Source organism: Chaetodon auriga, chromosome 4, assembly GCF_051107435.1.
Source record: "Chaetodon auriga isolate fChaAug3 chromosome 4, fChaAug3.hap1, whole genome shotgun sequence".
Lineage (NCBI taxonomy): Eukaryota > Metazoa > Chordata > Actinopteri > Chaetodontiformes > Chaetodontidae > Chaetodon > Chaetodon auriga.
In genome coordinates, this window is record NC_135077.1 from 262,501 (window position 1) to 288,248 (window position 25,748).

Genomic DNA, 25,748 nt, shown 5'->3' on the forward strand with positions numbered 1-25,748 from the left:
GCCTCATAAACTACAGCGATACGGACAGAGTATATGTATGAAGTATATGTGAAGTATATATATGAATTATATATGAAGTATGCCTGAAGTATGTATGAAGTACATTTGTTGTTTGTACTTCATTTGTTTGAAATACCTGTCTGGTTGAAAACATAAAAACATGTCTTTTGTCTTTAGGTGGAACTGTCGTCCTCTCTCGCCCCTACAGCCCCTCCCCTCCCCCACCTCCACCAGCCAATTATGTCCCCTCCCCCTCCCGGCCTGGGGGCCAGGCCCCGCCCTCGGCCACTGCTGCGCCCCCGTTGCCCCCGGTGACGGACAACAGGAAACCACCGGGTGGGCCGAACGTGCCGATGAACGACGCCCGCAGCGACCTGCTGGCCGCCATTCGCAGAGGTCAGCTGTCAAACTGACTTTATGGCGTTGGATGTCTGCTGTTACTGCTCCGTCAGGAGCTTCACCTCTGTGTCTCCATCACAGAGACATTTCTAGAGTATGTTTAGCCTAGCTTAGCTAAAAGATTGTAGGCAGGGGGAAACTGTTAGCCTAGCGCAGCTTCCAGTGACGTGGCATTCACAGAAACTCAGGACATGATGCACATCAGTGCACATGTCGAATGTCTGACGGGTGGTTGCTAATGGCTAATGGCTAGTCCTCTCGCTGCTAACGATGGACTCTGTCGTCTCATAGAACATCCAGTGATAAGCTGGCTGTGGCGATAGCTGTGATTACCTGTGTGATTACCTGCATGTACAAATGTTTGTGGTGTTTGTATACTGAGAGCCACAGGTTGTTCACCGTCAGCTGTTAGCTTTAGCTCAATGGCTAACTAGGCATAGCTTAGCCTGTTTGTCTCTGGAGGTCATCTAGAACTTGTAGAGCCAGAGTCACAAACTGTCCTGTCGTTTGGTATGTTGAGATTCTGGTTTGTCCTGGTCTGCAGGGATCCAGCTGAGGAAGGTTCAGGAGCAGCGTGAGCAGGAGGAGGCCAAGAAACGAGAGCCCGCAGGAAACGATGTCGCCACCATCCTTTCGCGACGCATCGCAGTGGAGTACAGTGAATCGGAGGAGGAGTCTGAACCGGAGGACCAGGAGTGGTCCGACTGAGGAGAGGAAGAAGCTCGGTCTGATGCTTCAACATCAACATAAAGACAGACCCCAGATCAGTCCTGACCGAGCCACACCCTAAACAGGAAGTGAAACATCGATACAATCACTAGATCCGTTTTGGAGGGACGAGAACCCGCTGGAAAGAATGACAAAAGATTTTCCTTCAAGAAAAACAGTCTGGAAAAATACATAGAGAAGAGGAAACTCGTTGATTATTTTACTTTATTACTGTCTTGTAATTAGTGAATTTTATTAGTTAATTATTCTCATCAAAAAACAATGTGTTCATTATTTTCAACGTGCTGGAGGCGGAGCCTGACTGTAGTCCAACATTTAGTCCAGAGTGAGACTTCTTTCCTGATCCTGTCTCAGCGTTTCAGTCAGCGAGGGCATCGCGAAGTGTTCGTCACTGTACGATGAAAATCACCTGACACACATTCATCTGTGTGCGTAGCTGCAAACAAAGGCTGACGTAGACGACAATTTTCTACACGTTTGTATTCGCAGCTCAATGAGTACACGTTGCAAATTTGTGTATACTACATAAAATGCTAGTTAATGTACTTAGATAATTGCAATTCAATTAAAGAAGATCGCAAGTTCCAAATATCCATAAAAACGCACCTGCAGCCACAGCAGAGCGGACAATGACAGACTTAGATGTGGTGATTAAATCTAACAGATTGTCCTCAACACCTGAGCTCCTGATTTACGTTTGATAGTTAAAATGTTAAATCCGTAGATGTATAGAGAAGTGGACGTAGCCACTGTGACGCCACCCATTGGTTGAATTCTTTCTGAAGCTTCGAGTTTGGCATTTTGGCTGCTGCCATCTTGGTTTTTTGGAACAAGAAGTGACCAGAATTCGGACGAGAGGATGGAGCGAAGTTATCAGCTAATGCTAGCTATCTTGGTTAGCAAGGTGCATCCAAAATTCCTTGTTAACTGTGATATTAATTACAAAAAATAAGCTGAAAACAAAACGTGCTTACAGCCATCTCCAGTGGTGGAAAGTAACTAAGTGCTCAAGTGCTGTACTTCACTCAAATCTGAGTTACTTGTACTGTGCTTGAGTATTTCCAGGTAAATATTGTGCTTTTTACTCTGCTAATAAATGTTGGAGCATTTTTATACTGTAAAATAAACGACCCAGCAGTATTTGAAGTTGTTCAAATTAGCTCCACCTGCAACATTAATGCATCAATACTTCTGATCAATAATTAATCTGAAATGAACCTGTGTGAAGAGTACTTCTCCTTTTGGTGCTTTTCTTCAGTCAACCGTGTATTTCTACACTGTGGTATCAGTACTTTTACTTTATTTCATCATGCTGTGTTGAAGAAGACGTGAAACTATTGACTGAAAGCATAAACTCGCTCAGAAACTGTTCACTGATGTCATAAATCTCAAATCTCAAATATACAAATCAAGTTTTCCCGCAGACTTCCTCTTGTGAGCAGTGCAGTCGCCCCCTGCTGGCTGTTCAGGCCACGTCGGCGTCTTTCATCCAGTCTGTCAAACGAGTCACCAAAGCTTCAGTTCAGAGCAGCTGTGCGTCGTAAATCTTTGGTATTTTAACCAGAAGCTGGTAAAATGACGCTGATGACTGATTGGTGGACGGACTGTGAGCAGGAGGTCGTCCAGCAGGTGGCGCTCGGTCTGACGTCAAACCGTTAAACTTGATTGGACCGTTGCCCTCCAGATGTTTCTGATGAATTGTGTGTTTTGGTGAAAGTCAGACTGAGCTCAGATCAGCTGTTTCTGATCGGAGATCAAAACATTTGGTCTGAAAGAACTTCAAACGTTTAAGATTTGTTTTATTTCACACGTGTTTCATTTGATCTTTATTTTTGATTTCAGTTCACGATAATATTACAGACATTGTTTCTGGTCTCTTTTTGTCGAATTGTTTTATTTTTATTTTCAGTTTATTTTTGCTATTAAACGTGATTTCACACTTTTTATTTGTTATTTATTTTGGGTGAATTTCGGTGACTTCAGTGACTTGTCGATGCGTTTTGTTATTATTTTGTGAACTTGGTTGTTTCTTCTTTGTGTTTCCTGCTGAGTGAAGAGAAAGACTTTCAGTCACATGCTGCTTTTCATCGTTAATTAATGCATGTGACATCAGCGTGTCGCACAATATTAATGACTGAAGTTATGACATCATAGTTTATCTGTAAAAACAGAAAGTGATAACGTCATCCAGTAAACGGCGCCCTCTGACAAAAAAGCTATAACTGTTTCATCCATGTCTGTGACGTCATCGCTACCGCTGATGATGTCAGAGAAAGAGAGAAAAGGGGCGTGTCCTTCCTGTCCTGTGCCGTCCGTGCGTTGTTGTACAGATTATTGATTTATGGGTTATTGATCTGTGCTGTGTGTTTATGCTCTGTCATTTGCATGTTGGTGGAAAAGATAAGAATTATAAAAAAGAAGCTGTGAAATATTCTGTCTTCAAAAGAGAAAACTTTATTGACCAAAACGAGCTGTTGGCCGTTTTTCTTTGATGTTTTCTTAGTTTTGTGATATTAAAAATAAATCACAGTATTTTGGATTCAGTTCATTCAGTGAGGACGAGATCTCGGCCCATCTTCATCTGAAGGATTCATTTTACTGTTTCAGAAATGCGACGAAACAAAAATGATCACATTTAGAGCAGGTCAGAGGTCAGAGGTCAGTGACTGACCTGCCGACGTCACTGAGTTTGTTCCTAGGTTTTTCCAGAATTAAACGTTTGCAGCGTTTGCTTTACTTTCACTCTGTACAATAAGAAATCATTCAAAGCTTCGGTATTTAATATTTTTAATTGTAAAATTTGACAAAGTAAACGTGACGTCAGTGTCGTCTAGATCACCATGGTAACCAGGGGAACCCACCTCACCTGTCAGAAGAGCCCCGGAGAGACTTTGAGCTGCAGCTAATTTAACGCAGAAGAAGAAACGAAGCTCAAAGAGGTAGTGATGGCCAGATGAAGCTTCTCGAAGCCTTCCAGCCAAAAGGTTCACAAAAAGGTTCATTTCTCGAGGCTTCACGTGCACACAAACCCTCTGCTGCTCAAAGACGCTTAAACAGCCAGATGTATTACAGGTGGTGATGGGTCGCACCGTGCCGACGCTTCGGAGTATAAACTATAGGAAATTGGAATTTTATCAATTTGTAATACACTTAAGACTGGCCGGCAACAGTGCAGCCATGGGAATGACTTCCAGAAAAAGAAATCAAATCATCTTAATAAATGCATTTCAGGTATCGTTCATGTATTCATTCATATCAATAAAATTTAGATTTTTGTTTAGTGTATTGTGGGTATGTAACATGGCAATCCAATGGAATCTGATATGACTTGTCAGATGTTTATCAGTAAATCATTTTGTCAATGTTTCAATAACTCATGATGACAGGAGAACAGCTGTGTTCAAAGTGTTTAACAGGTAAGGGGCCGTGGACGTGCTGTGACCATGAACAGGGCAGTGAATTTGATTGGTCAACGTAAGGACTTCATTCATTTTATTCAGAAACTAAATGCAAAGCACAAAAAGGCCTCAGCATGGATGAGGTGTTGTTGTTCTTTAGCACACAGCAAACACTTCACCTTGAATTAAAAGACAGTGACGAATAGTACACTGCATAAGAAACATACAACACGTGTTCTGTTACTGAAAGTGGATTTATTTTACTGGGGGGAGATCAGATCAGAATGTTTCCACACGGGGAAACTTTCTCTTTGTCACAGGCTCCAGCAAAACGCTCCTCTGTGTCACACACAGACCAACAAACCGCCAACACTAGCACGAATCCATTGTGTATATATATGCTCGTAAATCGCGCCGATACCAATTCCTGAACCAGCGAGGCTTCAAACGTCACCAGTGACGTCAGTCGCCCTAAACGACACAAGCGTCGATACACGCTTCACTAAAAACTTCCGGGATTTCTCGACACACGCTCCGAAGCGTCGGCACGGTACGACCCATCACTACGAAGCGGAAGCGGTGAAAGCAGCTGAACGAGCGGCGGAGTCCGTACGTGAGTCAGGACGACTTTCGGTCTGCCAGCTCGGATTGGAACGAGATTTTACGAGATTTCGAGTTTTTACACTTTGACTAAATTGTAGATATGATTGGAGATAAACTAAAGTTTCCGTCTCTGCAGATATTCTGCCCTCCGTCCTACAGGGAGAGCGCTTCAAACCAAACTCCAGTCAAAAAATGGCAAATTATTGTGTCAGCACGCTCCACCGGATAGAAAACGGAGCCACTTTTTTCTTTGATTAAGAGGAATGAACAGAAGCGCAGTGCAGTTAAAGTCTCTGTCTCTAATTAGTGGACAAGATAACAGATTTACCACTTTATTATTCGGTTTGGTTTATTAATTGTCGGAAGTCACATGCGGGCAGAACTGACTTGTTAACGGATTATTTATATGCCAAACTCCATTCAAAATTGTGGCAAATTAACGTTTACCTCTTTAGTTTTAGTCTTCAGCTCCAATCGGCACCAACATCATTCACATAAAATAAGAAGTGAGATTCGAGATTCTTCTGCTGTGAATTACTGCCGGAAAGAAATGAAATGAATGACTTTTAATGCTCAAACTGAAGTTTTTGTTACTGAAATAATTCACAAGCACGCAGCACCAACTTCCTTCAAATTCAGACTTAATTTTTCACCAAACTCCTTTCAAAGAAATCCGAAATGAACGTCTCGTGTTGACTAAGACCATGAATTAATACGACTTAACAAAAGACTAATTCGTGGAAATCCTGGAAAAGTTTTAGTGAAGGAAGTGAAAGGTAAATTTACCCGCTGCTGCTTTGAATGAGACCGTCTGCAGTCTTTCTTCTTCTGTAGATGAACTTCTGACGTTTCTTTAAGTCCGCCTTCACTGTACTCATTCTGGGGTGCGTTGGTTTCGCAGACATGTCAGTGCAGGTGTGTTGCCTGTCGTTTCGGCAGCCGTACGCCGGTCTGGTCCTGGACGGGATGAAGACGGTGGAGAGCCGCTGGAGGCCCGTGTTGGCCCCACTGGAGAACCAGACCCTGGCGGTCCACATCGCCCAGCGGGACTGGGAGGGGGAGGAGTGGAGGGCGGTGCTGAGCGGCCCGCTAGGAATGAACCAGGCTCAGATCCAAGCAGTCCTGGAGTCCGGAGAGAGGTTCGGCCGCGGGGTGGTGGCAGGTGGGAAATTATGTCAGTTTCTTCTGATATTCCTGATAATTTGAGGTGTACCTGAAGGCATCACTTGTGGAAATCACTTTCAGGGTTGGTGGATGTGGGAGGGACCTGGCTGTGCCCTGCCTCCCTGCAGGGGGAGGAGCTGCAGCACCTGGAGCGGTCGGCCGTTCTGATTGGTCTGCAGGAGAAACACCTGACTCACCTGTCCAACCCTCGCTGGCTGAAGGAGCCGCTGAGCGTCCGAGGAGGTCGCGACCTCTGGACAGTGGAGATCCCTGCCGAGCTGTTACCATGACAACGATGACAGAAGTCACGACGGGCTGATTATGAGGAGTCGTGATGACCGTCGGCGTGTTAGCCTGCTAACATGCTAATGATGTTTCCAGACGCGAGCCTTCAGCGATCTGAAGGATGGCTCTGGTTCTGGTTTCCTGAGTCCATGAACGTGAACTCGAGTCCTGGTTAAGATCAGGGTTTTGGAGGATGCCAGTCTGCTGTTCACCTCAAAGGCTCGACCAACGTTGACGTTTGTGTCACTGTAGACGTTCTGGTTGGATGAATGATGAATAAATGCATGAATAAATGAAGCTTCTGTCGTTACTTCAGGCCGTTTAAATGAAACAGACTCGGTCCAGTGAATGAGTGAACAGGTGTCGTCAGCTGGTAACATTATGCAGATCATTCATTATACAAACAGCAGAAAACAGAGCAGGAAGTTAAAGGTCAGGTGGTCATGTGACCGTCGTCACTGATGGGGACAGAGAAAACATCCTCTGCTGATCAAACACCAACTTTATTGACTTTATTCACCCAGTAACAACACAAACACATCCCATCATCAGCAAACAGAGGCTGACCATGTGCAGCCTGCAGCCCCGCCCCCTCCCTTTGATTGGCCAGCTGAAGAGTGAAAAACTGAAGATAAACATCATGGATTCTGTCAGACAGTCCTACTTTAACGAGCTGAACAATTAACACTGGACTTCACAAACGTCCAAACAACCTAACGCTTCAAACAGGAAGTGACTGAGGCTCGTGTGCTTTCACTGTTGTAAACAAAAACTTTTGGCACTTTTTCAAAGAAAATAAAAATGAAACTGGTAGCACTCTATTCAGTGAGAAGCTAACATGCTAACGCAGGAAAACCTCGATGCCAAAAGCTCACTTTCCATTTTCTAACATAAATTTCCTCATTTTACTTTTCAGTTCTGTCATCTGGAAAACTTCCACGTGAGATACAAGGTTTTCTGATGAGTGAGGCCCGCTGGAGTTTTGAGGTTTGTCAGATGGCGGGGGGCAGGTAGTGTGTGGCTGTGTGGTGGGGGGGCGGCGCCGTGATGTAACCGACGTGGGCGGGGTTGGCGATGGGGCAGTAGAGTCGGGGGGCATGGCCTCCGGTCTGTACTGCCCCCCAGTGGGCGGATGGGGGGAGGCAGGGGTGATAGGAGGAGTGATGGGGGAGGTGGGCGGGGTGAGGATGAGCAGGATGAGGAAGGGGAGGATGAGGGCTGGAGGGCAAGTAAGTGGGCGGAGGGGGAGCCTCATATGACATGTGCAGAAGTGGGGGAGGGGCCATTTGATCTGGGTACAGGAGAGCAGAGGATGGGGTGGAGCTTTGGGGGGAGGAGCCTTCCACTGAGGGGGCGGGGCCTGATGATGAAGGAGACAAGACAAATCACTTTTCAATCAATGTGAGAGACGACTCTTCTGTTTCATTTTCATCTGTGAAATGAACTTTTTTCAGGTTGAATTCATGTTTGTAAAAGTAGAATAAAGCCGTTAGTGTTTGATGATGTGTGGAGTGAAAAAAGTGTCCTTTTTAAAACCTGTCCATCGTGATGATGATGATGATAATAATTCTGTGGAGGACTATTTACTGTGCAGCTGTAGGACAACGACGATAAGACAACAGTCATGATTACTGACCGCTGCTGTGTCCGTCTGTCTGTCCGTCTCCTGCCCTGGTGGACTCTGGGTAGGAGGAAGAGGCCTGATGGGGGCCTCGAGCGGTCTCAGGGTATGAAGGAGGGGCAGCTGGGGGCAGAAGAGCATGGATGGGGTCAGACGGTCCACAGGAAGGACAGGTTCTACGCCTTATTAGGTCTGCAGGTTTGTTCATGTAAATGCACTCATCACCTCATTCAGACACTAACTCATTCAGACACTAACTCATTAACTGGTTAATGAAGTTAGCTCAATAAAGCTCTTATTGTGAAAATCTAACAGCACTCTTATTGTGGAAAGCTGCACCGGCTGTAATTCCAGCAGCACTTGGTGGACGTTACAGGAACTGCAGCTGAGGAGGCTGCTGATTGGTGGCTGGAGCTGAGACCTGCAGCCAATGAAATAACAGCTCTATATCGCCCACCAGCCAACCAGAGCGGGTGTGGGTCTTACCATGCAGGGCGGGCTCCTGGCTCAGGTAGGGGGTGTAGTGCTGGTAGGAGTATGGAGCCTCCGGTGAGGTGGGGGGGTACACCTGCTGCTGCTGCTGATGGTACCACTGTGGTTGGGGTAGCAGGTTAGAGAAGAGTACACCTGCAGCTCACACACCTTTTAGAGCATGATAACCTGACGGACAGGTGTCTGAACGACATGACCTGACACTTTGATTTCTTTACAATCACTGACAACAACACGACTCAGCGTACGAGTCTGGACAAAGATCTCATCATCCACCACTGACACATGTAACTGATGCTTTTCTCAACAGGTAAAGTGGGTGGGACTTCACAGAGAAGGACATCGCAGGTGTTTGGATGCTCCGTCCCAGGGAGACGGACCCCCTCCAACCTGCACCATGATGGCATCATGTTTCATTCAAAGCTGTCATGACTCACCTGGACTCCTAAGTTGAAGTAATACTGGAGGACTCTGCAGTCTGCGCTCGCTCACACACACGCACGCACACACACACACACACACACACACACACACACACACACACACACACACACACCAAACAGATCGGTGTGAAACAGGAAGCTGCAGCATGAAGTGGAACGTCGGGTTCAGACCAGGTTCTCGGTCAGTCAGAGTGGACGACGACCGACCACAAGGGGTCAGGACCTTCTAGGACATGACACTGACCAATGGGAGCACAGACCCGGAAACAAGGTAAGCATGTTTTGCTTACGTTCTTGTTCCAGGAAATCTGTCTCTAGCATCGTCACGCAGGTCGTGAAAAATAGCGAGCTGTGATTGGTCGGGAGCCTATGACTGTATAATGAGCTGATCTGAGACGGAGCGCCTGGACAGTCTGAACCCGAAATTACAGCATGTTTACTCTGGTTGACCTCTGACCTCTGGGTAAGTCACTGCCGTTAGGGTCATAGGAGTACGGAGGCGGAGCTACCAGGGTACACACAGCCTCACCCAACTCATTAACCAACCAGGGAGAGGCAGCTGGGATTGCCATGGCAACTACGGACAAAAAAAAAAAAAATTCCCCTTGCATTAGTCGGACAGTTCTTGTGTGTGTGTGTGTGTGTGTGTGTGTGTGTGTGTGTGTGTGTGTGTGTGTGTGTGTGTGTGTGTGTGCGGGCACGCGCACCTGACCGTGTCTGTGTGTGTGGGGCTAGTGGCAGGTGAGCAGCTGCAGGTACACATGACGATGGAGAAGAGGGTGAGGACGAGGAAGAGGAGGGTGAAGAGCAGATGACTGCTGATGGCTTCACTACCTGAAACACACACACACACACACACACACACACACACACACACACAGAGTAATATTAGTGATGAACGCTGCCAGCCAATCAGTGACTGAATCATTCCGTGACTCAAACATGGCTGCTGAGTTTTAATGTGTTTTAATGAGTTCTAATGAGTTTTCATTTGTTGTAAGCTGATGTTCAGCGTCTGACTGGCGCCTTGGCATAACGTCATGAGCGGCCTAATAAGTAAATCTCAGAACTGATGATGACGGAGGTGTTTTCAGACAGCGAGCGGCTGCGCAGCTGTTTGCGTCCTCATTTGGAGTCATGGCGTCATGGCAACGACAGAAACTACAGAGAGGGAAAGGATGGAGGATCTGATGGTAGTGTCCACTGAATGATCGATCAGCAGCAACAGATCAATGAAACGTCTTATGGCGTCCTCTGTTCGGCCTGTGATGATACAGGATGTTCGTAGTGTCTAAAACACAGATGGTCAACGTGGACCAGTCGCTGTCTGAAAGCACCTTCACTGTGGTCATTCTGTTCACTACCTGCTGGGTGTAGCTGTAGTTCATCTCTGGTCTCGACGGAGAGTCAGCAGTACCTCCTTCCTGCTCGTCCTTTCACAATAAGAGAAGACATAAAACAGACCCTCTTTGTCCCCTCCCTCTTCATCATATTTTCTTTTAGTCCTTATTACTTCATTTAGGCCTGGGCGATATATCGAGTTTTTCCATTACTTCGAATTTTTTGTTGTGGACGATTTAAAAAATAAAAAATTCGAGTTTTTTTCTCCTCTTGCTACGACACGCCTTTTGCCCCCCAGGCTTCCGTAGCCAGGAGCTCCCTCCCCCCTCCCCTTTTGTTTCTTTCGTAGAAATGCACACACACACAGCAGCAACATGGCTACTGCTAATGAGAGCGAGAAGTTTGTTCCCAGGAAAGGAATAGTATCGTCAGTGGTATGGAACTGGTTTGGGTTTGCAGCAACAGACGTGGAACAGGTGACTGCACGCTGCAAAGTTTGTCTGAAGCCCATAGCAGCAAAAGGCAGCAGCACAATGAACTTATTCCAGCATCTAAAACAGAGGCATCCCGCCGAGCGGGAGAAATGCCACTCTTTACGAGGGGAACAAGACCGCTACGACCAACACACTCCCGCTAAAAAGCAACTTACTGTGGAGGAATCATTTACCCAAGGCACCACGTATGATAAGAAAGGGGCACGATGGAGAACAATCACCGAAGCGGTCGCTTTGCACATCGCTAAGGATATGGTACCCATATATACGGTAGAAAAGACTGGGTTTATCCACTTGCTGAAAACTACAGACCCCAGGTACATGCTACCTAGCTGCAAGCATTTTGCTGAAGTTGCCTTGCCCCACCTGTACAACAGGACTCGTGAGAAGATCAGTCGAGAGCTGGAGGGGGTGTCGTTTTATTCTGCAACGACAGACATGTGGTCCAATCGAACCATGCAGCCATGCATGAGTTTAACGGTGCACTTTATCAACAACGACTGGGCCCTGCGGAGTATTTGCCTCCAAACAGCGTATTTTCCAGAGGATCACAAAGGCAAGCTTATTGCCCAGGGACTGAAGGACGCCCTCGGATCCTGGAACTTGTCCGAGCATCACCTAACATGTGTGACTACTGACAGCGGCACCAACGTCATCAGAGCTGTGAGAGTGAACGAGTGGCCCAACCTCCAGTGCTTTGGACACAAACTGCACAACGCCATTGGTAAAAATTTAACGACAAGTCAAATAATTAATAATGTTTTTGTAGTCCATCATTTATCCTCATCCACAATAATACTATTTTGATCATTTAAAGCTCTTCTAATTAAAAGTGCTGTACATGGGTTATTACAAGATTCAAAAATACACCAAACCAGGAAAAAAATCATAAATCGAGTTTTTTGTGAAAAAAAAATCAGAGATTTTATTTTAGGCCATATCGCCCAGCCCTAACTTCATTATTTATTTATTTTTTCTTTGTGAAGTGTTTTTGAGAACCCTGAAAAGCCTGATCTGACCTGATCATCACACCTGCACCTTTCCTCAGCAACTATTACACATGGGTGCGTTTTAGTAAGGTTAAGTCCGCATGACGCTACATTTACTACTATAAATGACACCAAATGTATCATCAGCATTTCTCTGTATGCTGATGACACGCCGCTCTTTGTCCACGATGTCCCTCCATTTCTTCCCATCTCTAGAATATATTCCATAATGATTTCCACATTTAACAGTTTCAGTTTAAGAGTTTCAACCCTTCCTTCACTTGTACTCCACCAGCTAAAAACCAGACTCCTTTACAGATATCTGGTTCTACCTCTGACAGGTTACCAGCTGGTTCCTACAATCACCCACATTTGGTTCGTGCTGGAGGAATCGGTGAACAGTTGATCTGTAACATACAGCAGATCAGAGGTCAGCTGTGTTACCTGGTTGGTGGGGGGCTCAGCAGCAGTGTAAACACCTGAGGTCTGGTAGCTCTGATCTGAAACAGTTCACACTCAGACTTCAGCCACTTCCTGTCTTCAGATGCTGAACTCTGGACACTCTACAGCCACATCAGGTTACTGACCTTGAGTCATGTAGATGTACTCCTCTGTGTACTCAGCTGATAGAAACACACACATGAATCATGTCAGATGTTTACAGAACAACTAAAAGAGGCCTCACAAGTCAGCACTCATCACTGAAACTGGACACTTCCTGGAGGGGCTTCCACAATAAAAGGAGTGGGGGATTTTGCTCCCGGAGGTGCTGGAAGGCTTTTAATGTGAAACATGAAGTGCTGTGATGGTAAGAAGACGAGAGCAGAATGACGGAGTAAATAAACTCTGTTAGAGAACAGAGTGGAGCAGCTGAGTGATCAGAAATCAGACCGCTCAGGTGACTCACGGCCATGACTGATACCTGACGGTTCATGCTACTCAAAGTGTTTCAGCTCACCCTGGTCCTCCACAGTGCTCGTGTCCTCCTGGTCCTCCTCTGATGAACACACAGGTGTGTTTCCAGGTGGAGGTGCTGGGGGGAGGGGCCCCGAGCCTCTCTGAACCCTGTAGGAGGGGCCAGGCGGAGGGGGCGGGGCTCCCATGGTTGGGGGTGGTGCCACAGTCTGACCCTGAGGGAAGAGGCAGATCATGTTACGCACATGGTAAATGTTTACTGTACCATAGTCCAGCATGCTGTTAACCAGAGTTACCAGGACCAGGTCAGAGGTGTGTTAATCATCGTTTACCCGTCAGGGAGTCAAGGCGACATGCAGGATTAATATGCTGATATTTATCTACATTCCTGCCTGTGCTTGTGTGCACGCATACACCTGTGCATTCATTCATCCATTCACCTGTCCTGAAACTGGTACACACAACAGTCGCCACGATGCATTCAGGTCATGGACACTCCATGCACGTTGCATTCAGGAACCACTCAGTGGATTGCATTTATCTACTGTTTTCTGTCTGATGCTTTATTGAATCATCTGGCTCTCGTAGTTTTGGATTTCTCACCGGCAGTGGAGGGAAGACGGCATCGCTGGCGTCGTCCAGCTGGTAATACGTGATGGTTGGGTCCAGATCGGTCGGCTCCTCCACCGCCTCCGCAGAGAAACCAAACTGGCAGTCTTTATTCAGAGCCGCCAGCTGACGCCGACTGCGACTGAGCAAGCGACAACAAATAAAGCAGAAACAGCAGCGTGACGATCGTTCCTTCACTGCTGGTTTCTTCAGCCGAGTGAAGCGCCCACAGAATCTACGACAGGTGAGCTCTGCTGCCAGAGGCTGCTGCTCCACTAGGGGCACCAAAGCCAAACATGTTCTTGATTCCACACAAAGTGGTCTGAAGATCAGCTGGAGGTGTCAAATACTGACATGCTGTTTGGATCTATTGATATAAAAGTGTACATTCAGTTGACTTTGTTCGTTTTGTATTACTGTATTTTGTTACCTTGAGTCGTGTATGTTAATATTCTGCATCTTATTAAACAAATAATAAACAATAATCATTTAGAATTCTAATTACATACAGAATTATGTGTCAATCAAAACAGTGATTCAGTCACTCTGGTTCGAAGACTAACGCAAAATGAATCACTGAATCAAAACTCTTGACATGAATCAACATGATTAGAGACATAAATCTGACAGAAGAAACTTCAACCAGTGGAAAAGATGCAGCCACAAGTGTTTGTGTTTACCGGGACCTGAAGGCGTAGTTCTCGTAGTCATGGTAATACCGTCTGCTAGGCTGGTAAAACGTCAACTGTGGACCAATCAGGTGACGGTTCAGGAAACGGGTGGAGCTTCTGACCAGAATCCATGAGACAGGTGTGGACGGACGGACATGGACATGGACACACACACACGCACACAAGCACACACGCAGGCATGCACACACACACACACACACACACACACACACACACACACACACACAGTCTGGATTATTAGGGGCCACTGGCTCTAATCAGTTTCTCTCATCATGTCTGAGTTGCTGTCAAAGTAATAAGAAGTGAACTCTTTAACGAGGCTAATGACACCCACTGTGAGCGACCGCATGGTCTAGTTCAGTGGTTCCCAACCTTTTTCCTTGAAGCCCCCCTTTGCTTGTGTCCAAGACAAGCCAGGCCCCCCCAGCCCCAACTCGTAGCTGCATACACGCACTAAAAGAATGAAGTGATTAATTACAAACTTTTATTTGCAAAAATAAAAGGTCAGAGGTAATAAATAGCTTAATGAATTTAAATGTGGAGCAAAAATATGTTTGATTTTGGATTATACAGAGTTTTGATTATCCAGTTGGGTGTGTAATTGGGATTTTATAAATTTAATGTGCACAAATGTAATTTTGGTAACCTCACAACCTCAGCGCAGACAAAATTTTGCGCACCCCCTGCAACCTCTGGTGCCCCCCAGTGGGGGGCGTGGACCCAGGTTGGGAACCACTGGTCTAGTTTACTGTAACAGTGCAGCATTGTGTTTCGACAGACAATGCTGGCAAAGTAACGCAGTCCTGGCTGTTAGCCAGTATTTAGCTGGACTCCCATTCATTGTTTTGTCCAGACTTGAGCTAAAGCGCAAACATCAAACCTCTGCAGGTAGAACAAGCTAACGATCACGTCAACGTTAGCAAAATGCTAACCAATCATAGCATTATTATTATTATTATTATATAACTGCTGAGAGCAAACTGAGAATAAAGCAACATGAAACTATAAAGCTGATGAACAGGACAACAAGTCCACAGACAGAGACAGACAGAGAGAGAGAGAGACAGAGAGAGAGAGAGACAGACAGACAGACAGAGAGACAGACAGACAGAGAGACAGACAGACAGACACTGAGAATCTATGGCGAGACTTGAAAGCTGCTGTTCAGTCTCTTCTAGACTGACTGAGCTGGAACGACTTGGTGAAGAAGAATGAGTAAAAACTGCAGAGTGCAGATGTGAGGCTGGTGGAGACGCCTCAAAAGAAGGTGGATCTATCAGTTATCGACCAAATACTTGTGCATCCAACAGATTGGTGTGTTTCCATTTTGATTGTTGTTTGTGTTGTAACAAAAAATATTCTGCACCCTCAAAGCATGTTACATGTTAACCCAAGAACCCAACCTTAGAATTCCACCTTCCAATGCTGCAAAATGCAGAAAAGTCCAGGGGGGCTGAATACAAGTGCACAGAACCACCATGCTAGAGTTTCTGCTTGGTGAGTGCCAATGGCAGGATGCTTACTGTCCAAACACTTTCACGAATTAGCAGTGCATGTTGCATAAACAAATTCTACCACAATGAATACTCTCACAGGTTAACTCTAAGTTCAGTTGTGCTCACATGAATCGACCAGACTTTAGACAAACTGGGGCCGGAAACCAAGAGAGGGCCTGGCCTTCTTAGGATAGGTCACTTTCAAAGCAGGTGCATCCAGATGGACCTCCTTGTACCTTGACTGACAGCTCCTGTTAGGTCAACAACAGACAGACCACAGGTTTGTTATTTTACACAACTGAGTCCTGATAAGTTCAGAGTTCAAGACATAGTGGACAGAACAACTGCTGCAAAACACTGCGGTCAGTGTCAACAGGTGTATTCCTGATGAAGGTACATCGATACTGTAACAGCTCAGATAGATGCACTTCAAAATCCCTCGACTGGGTTTTCATGAACAACAGCTCACTTGACCACTGTGTGTTGCAGCAGTTGTTCTGTCTATTGTTGTCTTCAACTCTGAACTTGCTGTCAGGTCTCAGTTCTTAGAAATAACAAGACTCTGGTCTGTCTGCCTGTTGTTGACTTAACAGAAGCTGTCAGTGAAGATGGAAGGTGTAACTGTGTTTGACAACTCTAACACCACTGTTTGGATACAGGAGTTCCAATAAGTAAGACATGTGTTTGTTAAGTATAAAGTCCCACCTGGATGCTCCGTAGCGAGGAGGTCTAGCTGTGGCGGACGGGTGGTGGTGTGGGGGGGCGTAGGGGTCGTAAGTCATGGTTCCTGGAGATGGGGGAGGTGGTGGGCGGGGGTGACCTGCTGGCTGGAAGCGGGGGGGCAGACCGGAGGGGGCCGGGCCTCCATAAGATGGCAGCGGCATCAGAAGTTCTGCCCCCTTCACTCCACTGCTGCCCCGAGACTTCCTGAAGTAACGATGGCGGTGATGACGTTGACCACGAGAGTCCAAGTCTGACAGAAACAGAAAGAGGCAAGGACAGAAGACAGGAAGACAGTCAGGAAGACACTTCAGTAGTAAGATGGGCATGTTATGGTAGGTCAGTGAAATGTTACAGTAGGTCAGGATGACGTTATGGTAGGTCAGGGAGATGTTACAGTAGGTCAGGATGACGTTATGGTAGGTCAGGGAGATGTTACGGTAAGCGAGGGAGATGTTACAGTAGGTCAGTGAAATGTTACAGTAGGTCAGGGAGATGTTACAGTAGGTCAGTGAAATGTTACAGTAGGTCAGGGAGATGTTACAGTAGGTCAGTGAAATGTTACAGTAGATCAGGGAGATGTTACAGTAGGTCAGTGAAATGTTACAGTAAGTCAGGGAGATGTTACAGTAGGTCAGGGAAATGTTACAGTAGGTCAGGGAGATGTTACAGTAAGTCAGTGAAATGTTACAGTAGGTCAGTGAAATGTTACAGTAAGTCAGTGAAATGTTACAGTAGGTCAGTGAAATGTTACAGTAAGTCAGTGAAATGTTACGGTAGGTCAGTGAAATGTTACAGTAAGTCAGTGAAATGTTACAGTAGGTCAGTGAAATGTTACAGTAAGTCAGGGAGATGTTACAGTAGGTCAGGGAAATGTTACAGTAGGTCAGGGAGATGTTACAGTAAGTCAGTGAAATGTTACAGTAGGTCAGTGAAATGTTACAGTAAGTCAGGGAGATGTTACAGTAGGTCAGGGAGATGTTACAGTAGGTCAGTGAAATGTTACAGTAGGTCAGGGAGATGTTACAGTAGGTCAGTGAAATGTTACAGTAGGTCAGGGAGATGTTACAGTAGGTCAGGGAGATGTTACAGTAGGTCAGGGAAATGTTACAGTAGGTCAGTGAAATGTTACAGTAGGTCAGGGAGATGTTACATTAAGTCAGTGAAATGTTACAGTAGGTCAGTGAAATGTTACAGTAAGTCAGGGAGATGTTACAGTAGGTCAGGGAGATGTTACAGTAGGTCAGTGAAATGTTACAGTAGGTCAGGGAGATGTTACAGTAGGTCAGGGAAATGTTACAGTAGGTCAGGGAGATGTTACAGTAGGTCAGGGAGATGTTACAGTAGGTCAGGGAGATGTTACAGTAGGTCAGTGAAATGTTACAGTAGGTCAGGGAGATGTTACAGTAGGTCAGGGAGATGTTACAGTAGGTCAGTGAAATGTTACAGTAGGTCAGGGAGATGTTACAGTAGGTCAGGGAAATGTTACAGTAGGTCAGTGAAATGTTACAGTAGGTCAGGGAGATGTTACAGTAGGTCAGGGAGATGTTACAGTAGGTCAGTGAAATGTTACAGTAGGTCAGGGAGATGTTACAGTAGGTCAGGGAGATGTTACAGTAGGTCAGTGAAATGTTACAGTAGGTCAGGGAAATGTTACAGTAGGTCAGTGAAATGTTACAGTAGGTCAGGGAGATGTTACAGTAGGTCAGGGAAATGTTACAGTAGGTCAGTGAAATGTTACAGTAAGTCAGGGAGATGTTACAGTAGGTCAGTGAAATGTTACAGTAGGTCAGGGAGATGTTACAGTAAGTCAGTGAAATGTTACAGTAGGTCAGGGAGATGTTACAGTAGGTCAGTGAAATGTTACAGTAGGTCAGTGAAATGTTGTGGTGGGTCAGTGAAAGGTATTTGGCCTTCAACTGTTACACTCAGGGAGACAAAGACAAAAAGAAACAAATATAAGCAATATATGGACACACTGAATTTGTTTCTGAATATTTACAATGAAGAAAAAAAAACACCAAATATGTTCCGACAGTACCCAGATCTCCTTTTCTAGTTGGAGCGGCAACGTTCCAGGCAGGAACTGGATTCACTGGTTTCAGATCAGTCAGAGGAACCAGGTGTCTGACACACACAGAGGGAAAGGTTAAACTGGTGTCTTAACTGCAGGCTGAGGCTCAAAGTTCAACTCAAAATCTGTCAACTTGACAATGAGATGATGCAAAACCAAAACTGTGAGAACGTCTTGCTGAAACAGTTGCTAGTCTTCTTTGTGGGGGATCAGCTGAAATTCAAGGTCATTCCTCACTTGTTCAAAGGGTTGTTTGAGAGTTCAGACTTTGTTTTAGGTTAAACTTAGTGTCAGGTTTAGGTTGTGTGTGTGTTACTTCTCTCCCAGCTCCTCGATGAAGACTGTGACAGCTGATGACTGTGGTCCTACTTCCTGGATGAAGGCATTGTAGTACTTCCCCTTTGGCTCCAGGCGCACCTGAAACACAGAGACAGGTAACTCCACAGACATCTGACAATGATTTAAACCATCTCTTTCATCTGCCTAAACAAGACCCAGAGAGGAGGGAGTGGAGCTGGAAGGCCAAGTTTTCAATTTACCAGTCGATCTACGTTCCAACCTTCACCTGTGGTCCTGTGCTTTGGACAGTGACTGAAAGAATGAAACTGCAGATCCAAGTGACTGAAATTAGTTCTACAGGGTGTCTGGCTTCAGCTTCAGAGGAAGGCTGAACAGCTCAGACATCCATAGGGAACCTGGAATAGAGCCACTGTTCCTTTACACTGAAAGGAGCCCGTCGAGGTGGTTCGGGCATCTTATCAGGATCTTCCTGGGCGCCTTCCTTTGGAGGTTTTCTGGCCATGTACAACTTCTGGTCATCACTTTGGGATCCTCCGGGAGCAGCTGGAAAATGTTGCTGAGGAGATGTGTCAGCTCCCACAACCCAGCCCTGGATGGATGTCTCATTTTCATTCAACTGTTTTCCAGTAACATCTTGGTGTTTGTCAAAAACCATCAAGACACCAAAATGCTTACTGTAAGTTAAGGCACTCACATACTGACACAGTCAATAAGAAGAAAACAAAAAACAGAAATGTCAATTATGCTCCATCATAACACAGCATCAAAAGAAATGTCTCAAAGACATTCATGTACATTGTATTACAACCTGCAGCCCAGAGCAGAGGTCCAGCTGTAGACTGATGAAAGGAGCTGAGCCTGAGAAGTCCTCAACAGGCCACCGTACAGAGGACAAACACCATCAGGACAAACGTTACAGCTCGGCTCTGCAGTCTGCTGTGGTGACGTGAGACTCTGCTCTGCGTCTCCATCAGCAGCACTGATCCTGACGCAGTGTTATACCTGCAGTTGCACTGATGTGAGTTTTAAAGATGCCAGAGAGTTTTGTTACCTGACACTTGTCTCCCAGGAAGTACTGCCTCCCTGCAAACACCATGTAGTCCGTCCTCTGCATCTCTGCCACACACAGACCACATCAGTAAACACACGTTAGTCATCTCACATCAGAACCAGTCACTGCGCCCTGGTTATTACTGTAACTCCATTACACTGCTGTCAGTAATCAGATTACAGAATTGTCTGTAAACTGAAACATCAATGCCTTCATCTCCTGGCATCCCTCAGGTGCGTTCACAGTTATGTTCAGCAGCCTCAATCTACCTGCTGCTCAGGTGGATGATTATCGTCCTTCATGTCAAAGGTCATTCATCACCAAGCAGGAAGTGAACCAGCAACTTTCAGAACAGCGAGTCACGATTGGTTCATGACAGAAAGTGTCTGTTTCCATCAAACATCAACGTTATTTCTTAATGTTATAATGCAAACTGTGGGTGTGATCTTCGTCAGCCTAAACGTAACAAAATAACTTTATTTCTCATCAATGTTTCAAATTGACAGAAAACTTCATAAACCTGGAAATTCAGTCAGGACTCTGTGTGACTCGGACAGGTGTGTGCCTTACCTTTACAGGTGTCCTGCCAGACATCAAACTCCAGGTTTCTGTAAACTTCTCCATCCAGAGACTTCATCACTTTGAAAGACAGAGACAGTCTGGAGGGGGGCGGGGCTTCTGCAGGAGGCTGGCCAATAGAAACAGGATCTCAGCTTCAGGTTCTTGTGTTTCTGTTGGACTCATTATTTGACAGGTTTAACTTGCGCTCTCTTTTGTTACACAGATCAAACTGCTTTTCATCTCGTGTGAACGCATGAATACGTTGATTCTGGACAACACTGACTCCTGCTGTCTGAATCTGATTGGCTGACAGAGACAAACAGCAGGTGGCGCTCATTCTTCAGTCGCTGCCATTAAACCACCACAGAAGAAGAGACTCAACGAGATGACGTCATTCAAAGAGCTGCGGTCAAAGGTCGATGGAGGTCAGACATTTCTGTTAGTGTCATGTGAGGAAGGTCACAGCCTCCTCATCCTCTTCCTCTACGTAGATCTGATGTTTTCAGCTCTTCACTGAAGAGACATTTAGTGGCATGATTCATGATGTCATCGTTTACTCACGCAGTCGGTTTCTGGTTTTATCCACCAACAGGAAACAGTTTCTACACGTGGTTCTTATTCTGATGAGACTCACGTTCACCTCGACCACTCCGCCAGCCTTTCACCTGAGGTGACATCATGAAGCGTCACCTGTTCACACCAGCCGCCCACCTTTGAGTCATCTGTCGCAGCTCCAGGTTTGTCCTCAGCAGCTCCACCCGACTCCAGCTCCTCCCTGCAGCATAAAACAAACACTCACATACACACACACACACACACACACACACACACACACACACCTATAAGCACGATGATAACATGATGTCATCGTGCAGGTGAGGCTGAGCGGACAGAGGAAGAGTGGCCCCTCTTTCAGGTCCACACCTGGACCAGGATCTCAACATTGGACCAGCTGATGACGGTCACAATGATTCATCATTTTATCTTTTCCACAGCAGATTTCTGAACAATCATCTGAGATTTGTTTTAGGGGAACATCTTCATCACAGCGCGTCACTGTTCTTAACATGTTTTACAGCCGGCACCAGCTGTGCCTCTGCGTGTGTGTGCATGTGGCGTACCTGTGACCTCGGTCCTCAGGTGTGTCATAGCCGATGTCGATGTCACTACACATTGATGGGCTGTTCCTATAGCGACGACCTCCGACCCTAAAGGCCTCCATGGCCTGGCAGAGCTCCACCTCCTCCAACCCAAACACCTGAGTGTAAAGCAGCTCGTACAGGAGAGCTGCGCACGCGCACACACACACACACACACACGCACACACGTGCACACACACGCACGCGCACGCACACACACACACACACGCACACACACGCGCACGCGCGCACACACACATGCGCACGCATGCACACACACACACACACACACATTGGGGTCCCTGTCCTCTAACCTTGTCCATCACAACCGACATCAAAGCCCAGCCCTGAACCTGAACCAGATTCTAAATGCCCCCCCCCCCACCCAGAGTTTATTGTTAATGAAGATGAAGCTGTGGGTCAGAGACCTGTCAATCTGTCAATCACACTGATCTACTAATCAGGGTACTTACACTGACAGAGGGCGGCAGAGGCCAGGTAACTCCTCGGGTAAACGAGGTCGTAGTAACCGTTGATCGTGCAACACAGCGTCACCTTGGAAACACAGAAGATGACGGTCAGCAGTCAGAATTCATTGGACAGTTTCAGGTCATGTGAGCGGCCGTTTGAGCTGACAGCAGATCAGTTATTTAGTCTCACAGCTTCAAACCAATTCCACCTGGTCAAAGGTGAGTAACGCTGACAATGAAACGACAACTCGATCAGCAGTCCTGACGTCCTCGTCACGATCCAGTAAAGCAGCTTCACATGGACTGTCCACGAACTGTCCGCAGACTGTCCACGAACCGTCCACGGATTGTCCACGAACTGCCCGCAGACTGTCCACGAACCGTCCACAGATTGTCCACGAACCATCCACGGACTGTCCACGAACCGTCCACGGATTGTCCACGAACCGTCCACGAACTGCCCGCAGACTGTCCACGAACCGTCCACGAACCGTCCACAGATTGTCCACGAACCATCCACGGACTGTCCACGAACCGTCCACGGATTGTCCACGAACCGTCCACGAACTGCCCGCAGACTGTCCACGAACCGTCCACGAACCATCCACGGACTGTCCACGAACCGTCCACGGACAACAAACACACCACCTGTAACTATTTCTTATTAGCAAACATCACCTTTCTTTATCTTCCAGACCCAGACCCAGTCTCAGGCCCAGACCCCGTCTCAGAGGATTATGCCACAGGTGTCTCGGTGGACAGCAGCTCCTCCAGGACGAAGCTGGCAGAGTTAAACTAGAGGAAGGAGACCTGTTTTTGAGGTCCTGCGGGGTCCACAGCAGCTCTGATATACCTGTGAGCTATGAAGCACCTGGACCCTCAGGTGTCTGCTCACTCCAGGGTCTCCATGAAAAGTGGTGAAACTGCCTTCAGCAGCACTGCTTTCAGCTTTCAGTGCTCTTCCTTTATTGGTTTAAACTCACCTGTCTTATTTTTTATTGGTTGACAGTTGGTCTTGCTAACTGTTAACTGGTCTGTTTTTTCTTCCACTTCATGTTTTTTAACTCTCGTATTTTTTAAATGTTGGTTTTAACAATGTTTACTGATGTCTCATATTTGTCTGCTCACGCTCTGAAACGTGATTGTTGATCACTGTATTATGATCATAGCTGATCAGCCAATCAGGAACTTCCTCACCTTGTCAACAAAATCGTCCTCTGAGATCACTGTGGCTGGTCTCCCAGGGTAACGATAGATCAGGAAACAACGCCTACACACACACACACACACACACACACACACACACACACACACACTTAGATTGATTCCATTGTCATGTCTGTGATCAACATCAAGCTGCAACCAGCAGCTGGTCAGCTTAGCATAAAGACTAGAAACATGGAGGGAAACAGCTAGCTTAGCTTATGTTAGTGTAAAGACTGGAAACAGCTAGCTGGCAACAGGTTCACTTGAAACATCAGTTTTGTACCATATTTGAACTTTGACATCAGATTTAAAAACTTAATTCATCTGGATTCAGTTTCAGACTCAAACCAAATCAAATCAAAATAAAATAAATGAACAAATAAACAAACAAAAACAAACTAAAGTCTGATCACATTCAACACCTGCTGGAACAATCAGCTGCTTGCTGATTGGACCGTTACTATTTCAGTCAGTGGTTCGATTTGGGTTTTATGTTCAGAGTTTGTGAGCTTCATAAAGTCAGCGTGAAGCAGCCCTGCAGGGACAGCAGCATGTGTTCTGATCTGGGTCTGCTTTGGATCTGGTTCCTCACTCTACCAAACAAATGTGGATCAGGTAGCAGCTGATCAGAGATCTGCAGTCAGAGGAAGGTGCTCCTCTGTGGGACAACCCATCAGCTGATCTCAGGTCAGTTCCAAAAGTCAGAATCTCACAGTTCAACTTCCATTCAATACAAAATAACTTTATCAATACGTCACATTGTCATCTGAGCACATGTTCAGGGTGGATCCAGATCCTCACCAGACAACCAAACACCACATTTAAAACCTGACAGACTCCACATTCAGACTCGAGCAGGTGAGTCTCAGCTCACCTGTAGAGCTGAGACAGAGCCTTGATCTCCACCTGACCCACAGTCTCCTGAAAACAGACACACACTCGGTTACTCCTGATCACTGGTACAACTGCTCCGCTGTCAGTGGACTGAAGGGTCAAAGGTCACAGCAGCTCACCTTCGGGTCCTCCAGACGTTCCAGGTATTTCTCAAATGAACCTTCGACAAACTGAAAGAGAAAAAAGATGAGCTGAGAACAGCCTGCAGCATCACAATGTTCCTGTTCCACACCTGCTTCCACGCTTTGACACCTGAAGGACAGGGGACACTCATCTGAGGACAAGGATGAAGACGGATGGTACCAAAGACGAGTGAAAGAAGCCATCCATGTCAAACTGAAGCAACCATCACCATAGAGGGGAGGTGGTCTACGACACCACAGTCCTGAGACCCTCCCCAGGTGGCTTAACACCCCTGCACACCTGGACTCAGGTGCCCATAACGAGTCACGTGACCTCAATGACTCTAAAGGCCCCACCCCCCACCCCCCACCCCACAGGAAGCACTCACCGGCTCAAAGTTGCATCTGTTGGCTCTCATGAAGTTGGCGCAGTCCTGACGGATCCTCTGGTGATAGTTCTGAGAGTAATACAACTACACGCGCACACACACACACACACACACACACACACACACACACACACACACAGGGACAGGGTCAGACCTGAATCCAGTTCCTGGGTGTGATGTCTAAATGTGCTCACTGAAGCTCACTGACAGGAAGTGAACCGTTCATACTCTTCATCACATGACTGAGGCTCAGGAGGAAGAGCTAGTCCACTAGTTTGACCTCTGACCTCAGCATCGCTGCTAAAGTCACTGAACCCTAAATCCGGCATCCATCCATCCATGGTGTGAGTGCGTGTGATTGGCTGAAGGCAGGACTGTATTGTACATGACTTTTGAGTCATCGATGAATATTCATTCAACGTTTACTGTGAGGACAAACTGGAACAGGTGTAACAGGACAGTAGGTGGCATGTGATTGGTCCACTAAAGAAGACTCAAATGATGAACCACCACACAGAGCTGATACCATCATCTGTGACTGGTCCAGGTTCAGCCTGTCTGCTACACCTCTCTGACGTCAGCTGCACCTGAAGTCACGTGTTCTATTCATTCAAACTCATTTAAGCCTGTTTATAAGCCACGAGACAGACCTGAGACCAGTTTAACTGGTGACTAAAAAACAGCCCCCCCCCCCCCCCCACCCCCCCCCCCACACACACACACACACAGAGTCTTGGGAGCTCCCTCACACCAAACGGCTTCTGCCTGACCTCTGACCTCTGACCGGCTCTGTCCTCTCCTGTCCCCGGTCAGAGGCGGCCTCTCTCCTCGCTCTCCTGCCTCTCCCTGCAGCTTTTCCCCGCTGGAACCTTTGGCCCGGCTCACCTGTTCTGACACGGCTCGGAACAGACTGGACGCGTCCCGGGCCACCATCTTCCTGTAGAGTCCGATGCTGCACAGGAACTCGTCCATGTTGACGAAGTACTTCTTCAGGCCTTTCTGCATCCCTCCGCCGGTACACGAACGGCAGCCTTCGCGGTAAACTCGATGAACTCACTCGTTCAGACGCCACAGCTCGCGCCGCCGCCGTGACAGCGACACCTGAGTTTAATGAGGCCTGATCAGCGCGCGAGCCCGCTCACCGCGCCTGAG

General features: G+C 46.7%; 4 protein-coding genes across 9 annotated transcripts in view; 3 read left to right on the forward strand and 1 right to left on the reverse strand.

The window, feature by feature from the left end:
- LOC143318986 (actin-binding protein WASF3-like) overlaps positions 1-3,660 on the forward strand; it is a 23,794-nt gene extending 20,134 nt beyond the window's left edge. For all 3 annotated transcript variants that reach the window (XM_076727536.1, XM_076727537.1, XM_076727535.1), the window contains 2 exons: positions 178-396; positions 944-3,660. In XM_076727536.1, coding sequence (XP_076583651.1) covers positions 178-396; positions 944-1,107 — 383 coding nt within the window. In that variant the 3' untranslated portion in view covers positions 1,108-3,660. The remainder of the gene's footprint in view (positions 1-177; positions 397-943) is intronic.
- LOC143319626 (mitogen-activated protein kinase kinase kinase kinase 3-like) overlaps positions 1-25,748 on the forward strand; it is a 158,724-nt gene that overhangs the window by 128,116 nt on the left and 4,860 nt on the right. The gene's annotated exons all lie outside the window — the stretch shown is intronic.
- LOC143320200 (protein EOLA1) lies at positions 5,062-7,030 on the forward strand. Of its 4 annotated transcripts, none has more exons than XM_076729709.1 (3): positions 5,062-5,135; positions 6,031-6,291; positions 6,375-7,030. In XM_076729709.1, exons 2-3 carry the CDS (start codon positions 6,033-6,035, stop codon positions 6,581-6,583), a joined length of 468 nt encoding a protein of 155 aa, XP_076585824.1. In that variant the 5' UTR covers positions 5,062-5,135; positions 6,031-6,032; the 3' UTR covers positions 6,584-7,030. The 4 variants fall into 4 exon arrangements, with proteins under 4 accessions (XP_076585824.1, XP_076585825.1, XP_076585823.1 ...); XM_076729710.1 differs by having other exon boundaries at positions 5,082-5,139; XM_076729708.1 differs by having other exon boundaries at positions 5,089-5,905.
- alg13 (ALG13 UDP-N-acetylglucosaminyltransferase subunit) lies at positions 7,404-25,601 on the reverse strand. The gene is made up of 25 exons (XM_076729705.1): positions 25,482-25,601; positions 24,597-24,680; positions 24,205-24,255; positions 24,066-24,112; positions 23,183-23,255; positions 21,989-22,070; positions 21,498-21,663; positions 21,088-21,151; positions 20,386-20,503; positions 19,816-19,880; positions 18,781-18,881; positions 18,432-18,517; positions 16,376-16,643; positions 14,163-14,270; positions 13,477-13,624; positions 12,917-13,088; positions 12,546-12,581; positions 12,403-12,458; positions 10,499-10,567; positions 9,842-9,968; positions 9,592-9,711; positions 9,129-9,169; positions 8,686-8,791; positions 8,215-8,322; positions 7,404-7,938 (listed from the first exon to the last, which is right to left on the reverse strand). Exons 1-25 carry the CDS (start codon positions 25,599-25,601, stop codon positions 7,571-7,573), a joined length of 2,784 nt encoding a protein of 927 aa, XP_076585820.1. The 3' UTR covers positions 7,404-7,570.

Excerpts from the sequence above, each read along its gene's own strand:
- alg13 (XM_076729705.1), bottom strand. The coding sequence starts at position 25,601 with ATGCAGAAAGGCCTGAAGAAGTACTTCGTCAACATGGACGAGTTCCTG. Across the intron at positions 22,071-23,182 it reads AGGACGATTTTGTTGACAAG|GTGACGCTGTGTTGCACGAT; the intron begins GTGAGGAAGTTC and ends TGTGTTTCCAAG. Across the intron at positions 8,792-9,128 it reads ACTTCAACTTAGGAGTCCAG|TGGTACCATCAGCAGCAGCA; the intron begins GTGAGTCATGAC and ends CCCCAACCACAG.
- LOC143320200 (XM_076729707.1), top strand. The coding sequence starts at position 5,536 with ATGCCAAACTCCATTCAAAATTGTGGCAAATTAACGTTTACCTCTTTA. Across the intron at positions 5,636-6,030 it reads TCATTCACATAAAATAAGAA|ACATGTCAGTGCAGGTGTGT; the intron begins GTGAGATTCGAG and ends TTGGTTTCGCAG. Across the intron at positions 6,292-6,374 it reads CGGCCGCGGGGTGGTGGCAG|GGTTGGTGGATGTGGGAGGG; the intron begins GTGGGAAATTAT and ends AATCACTTTCAG.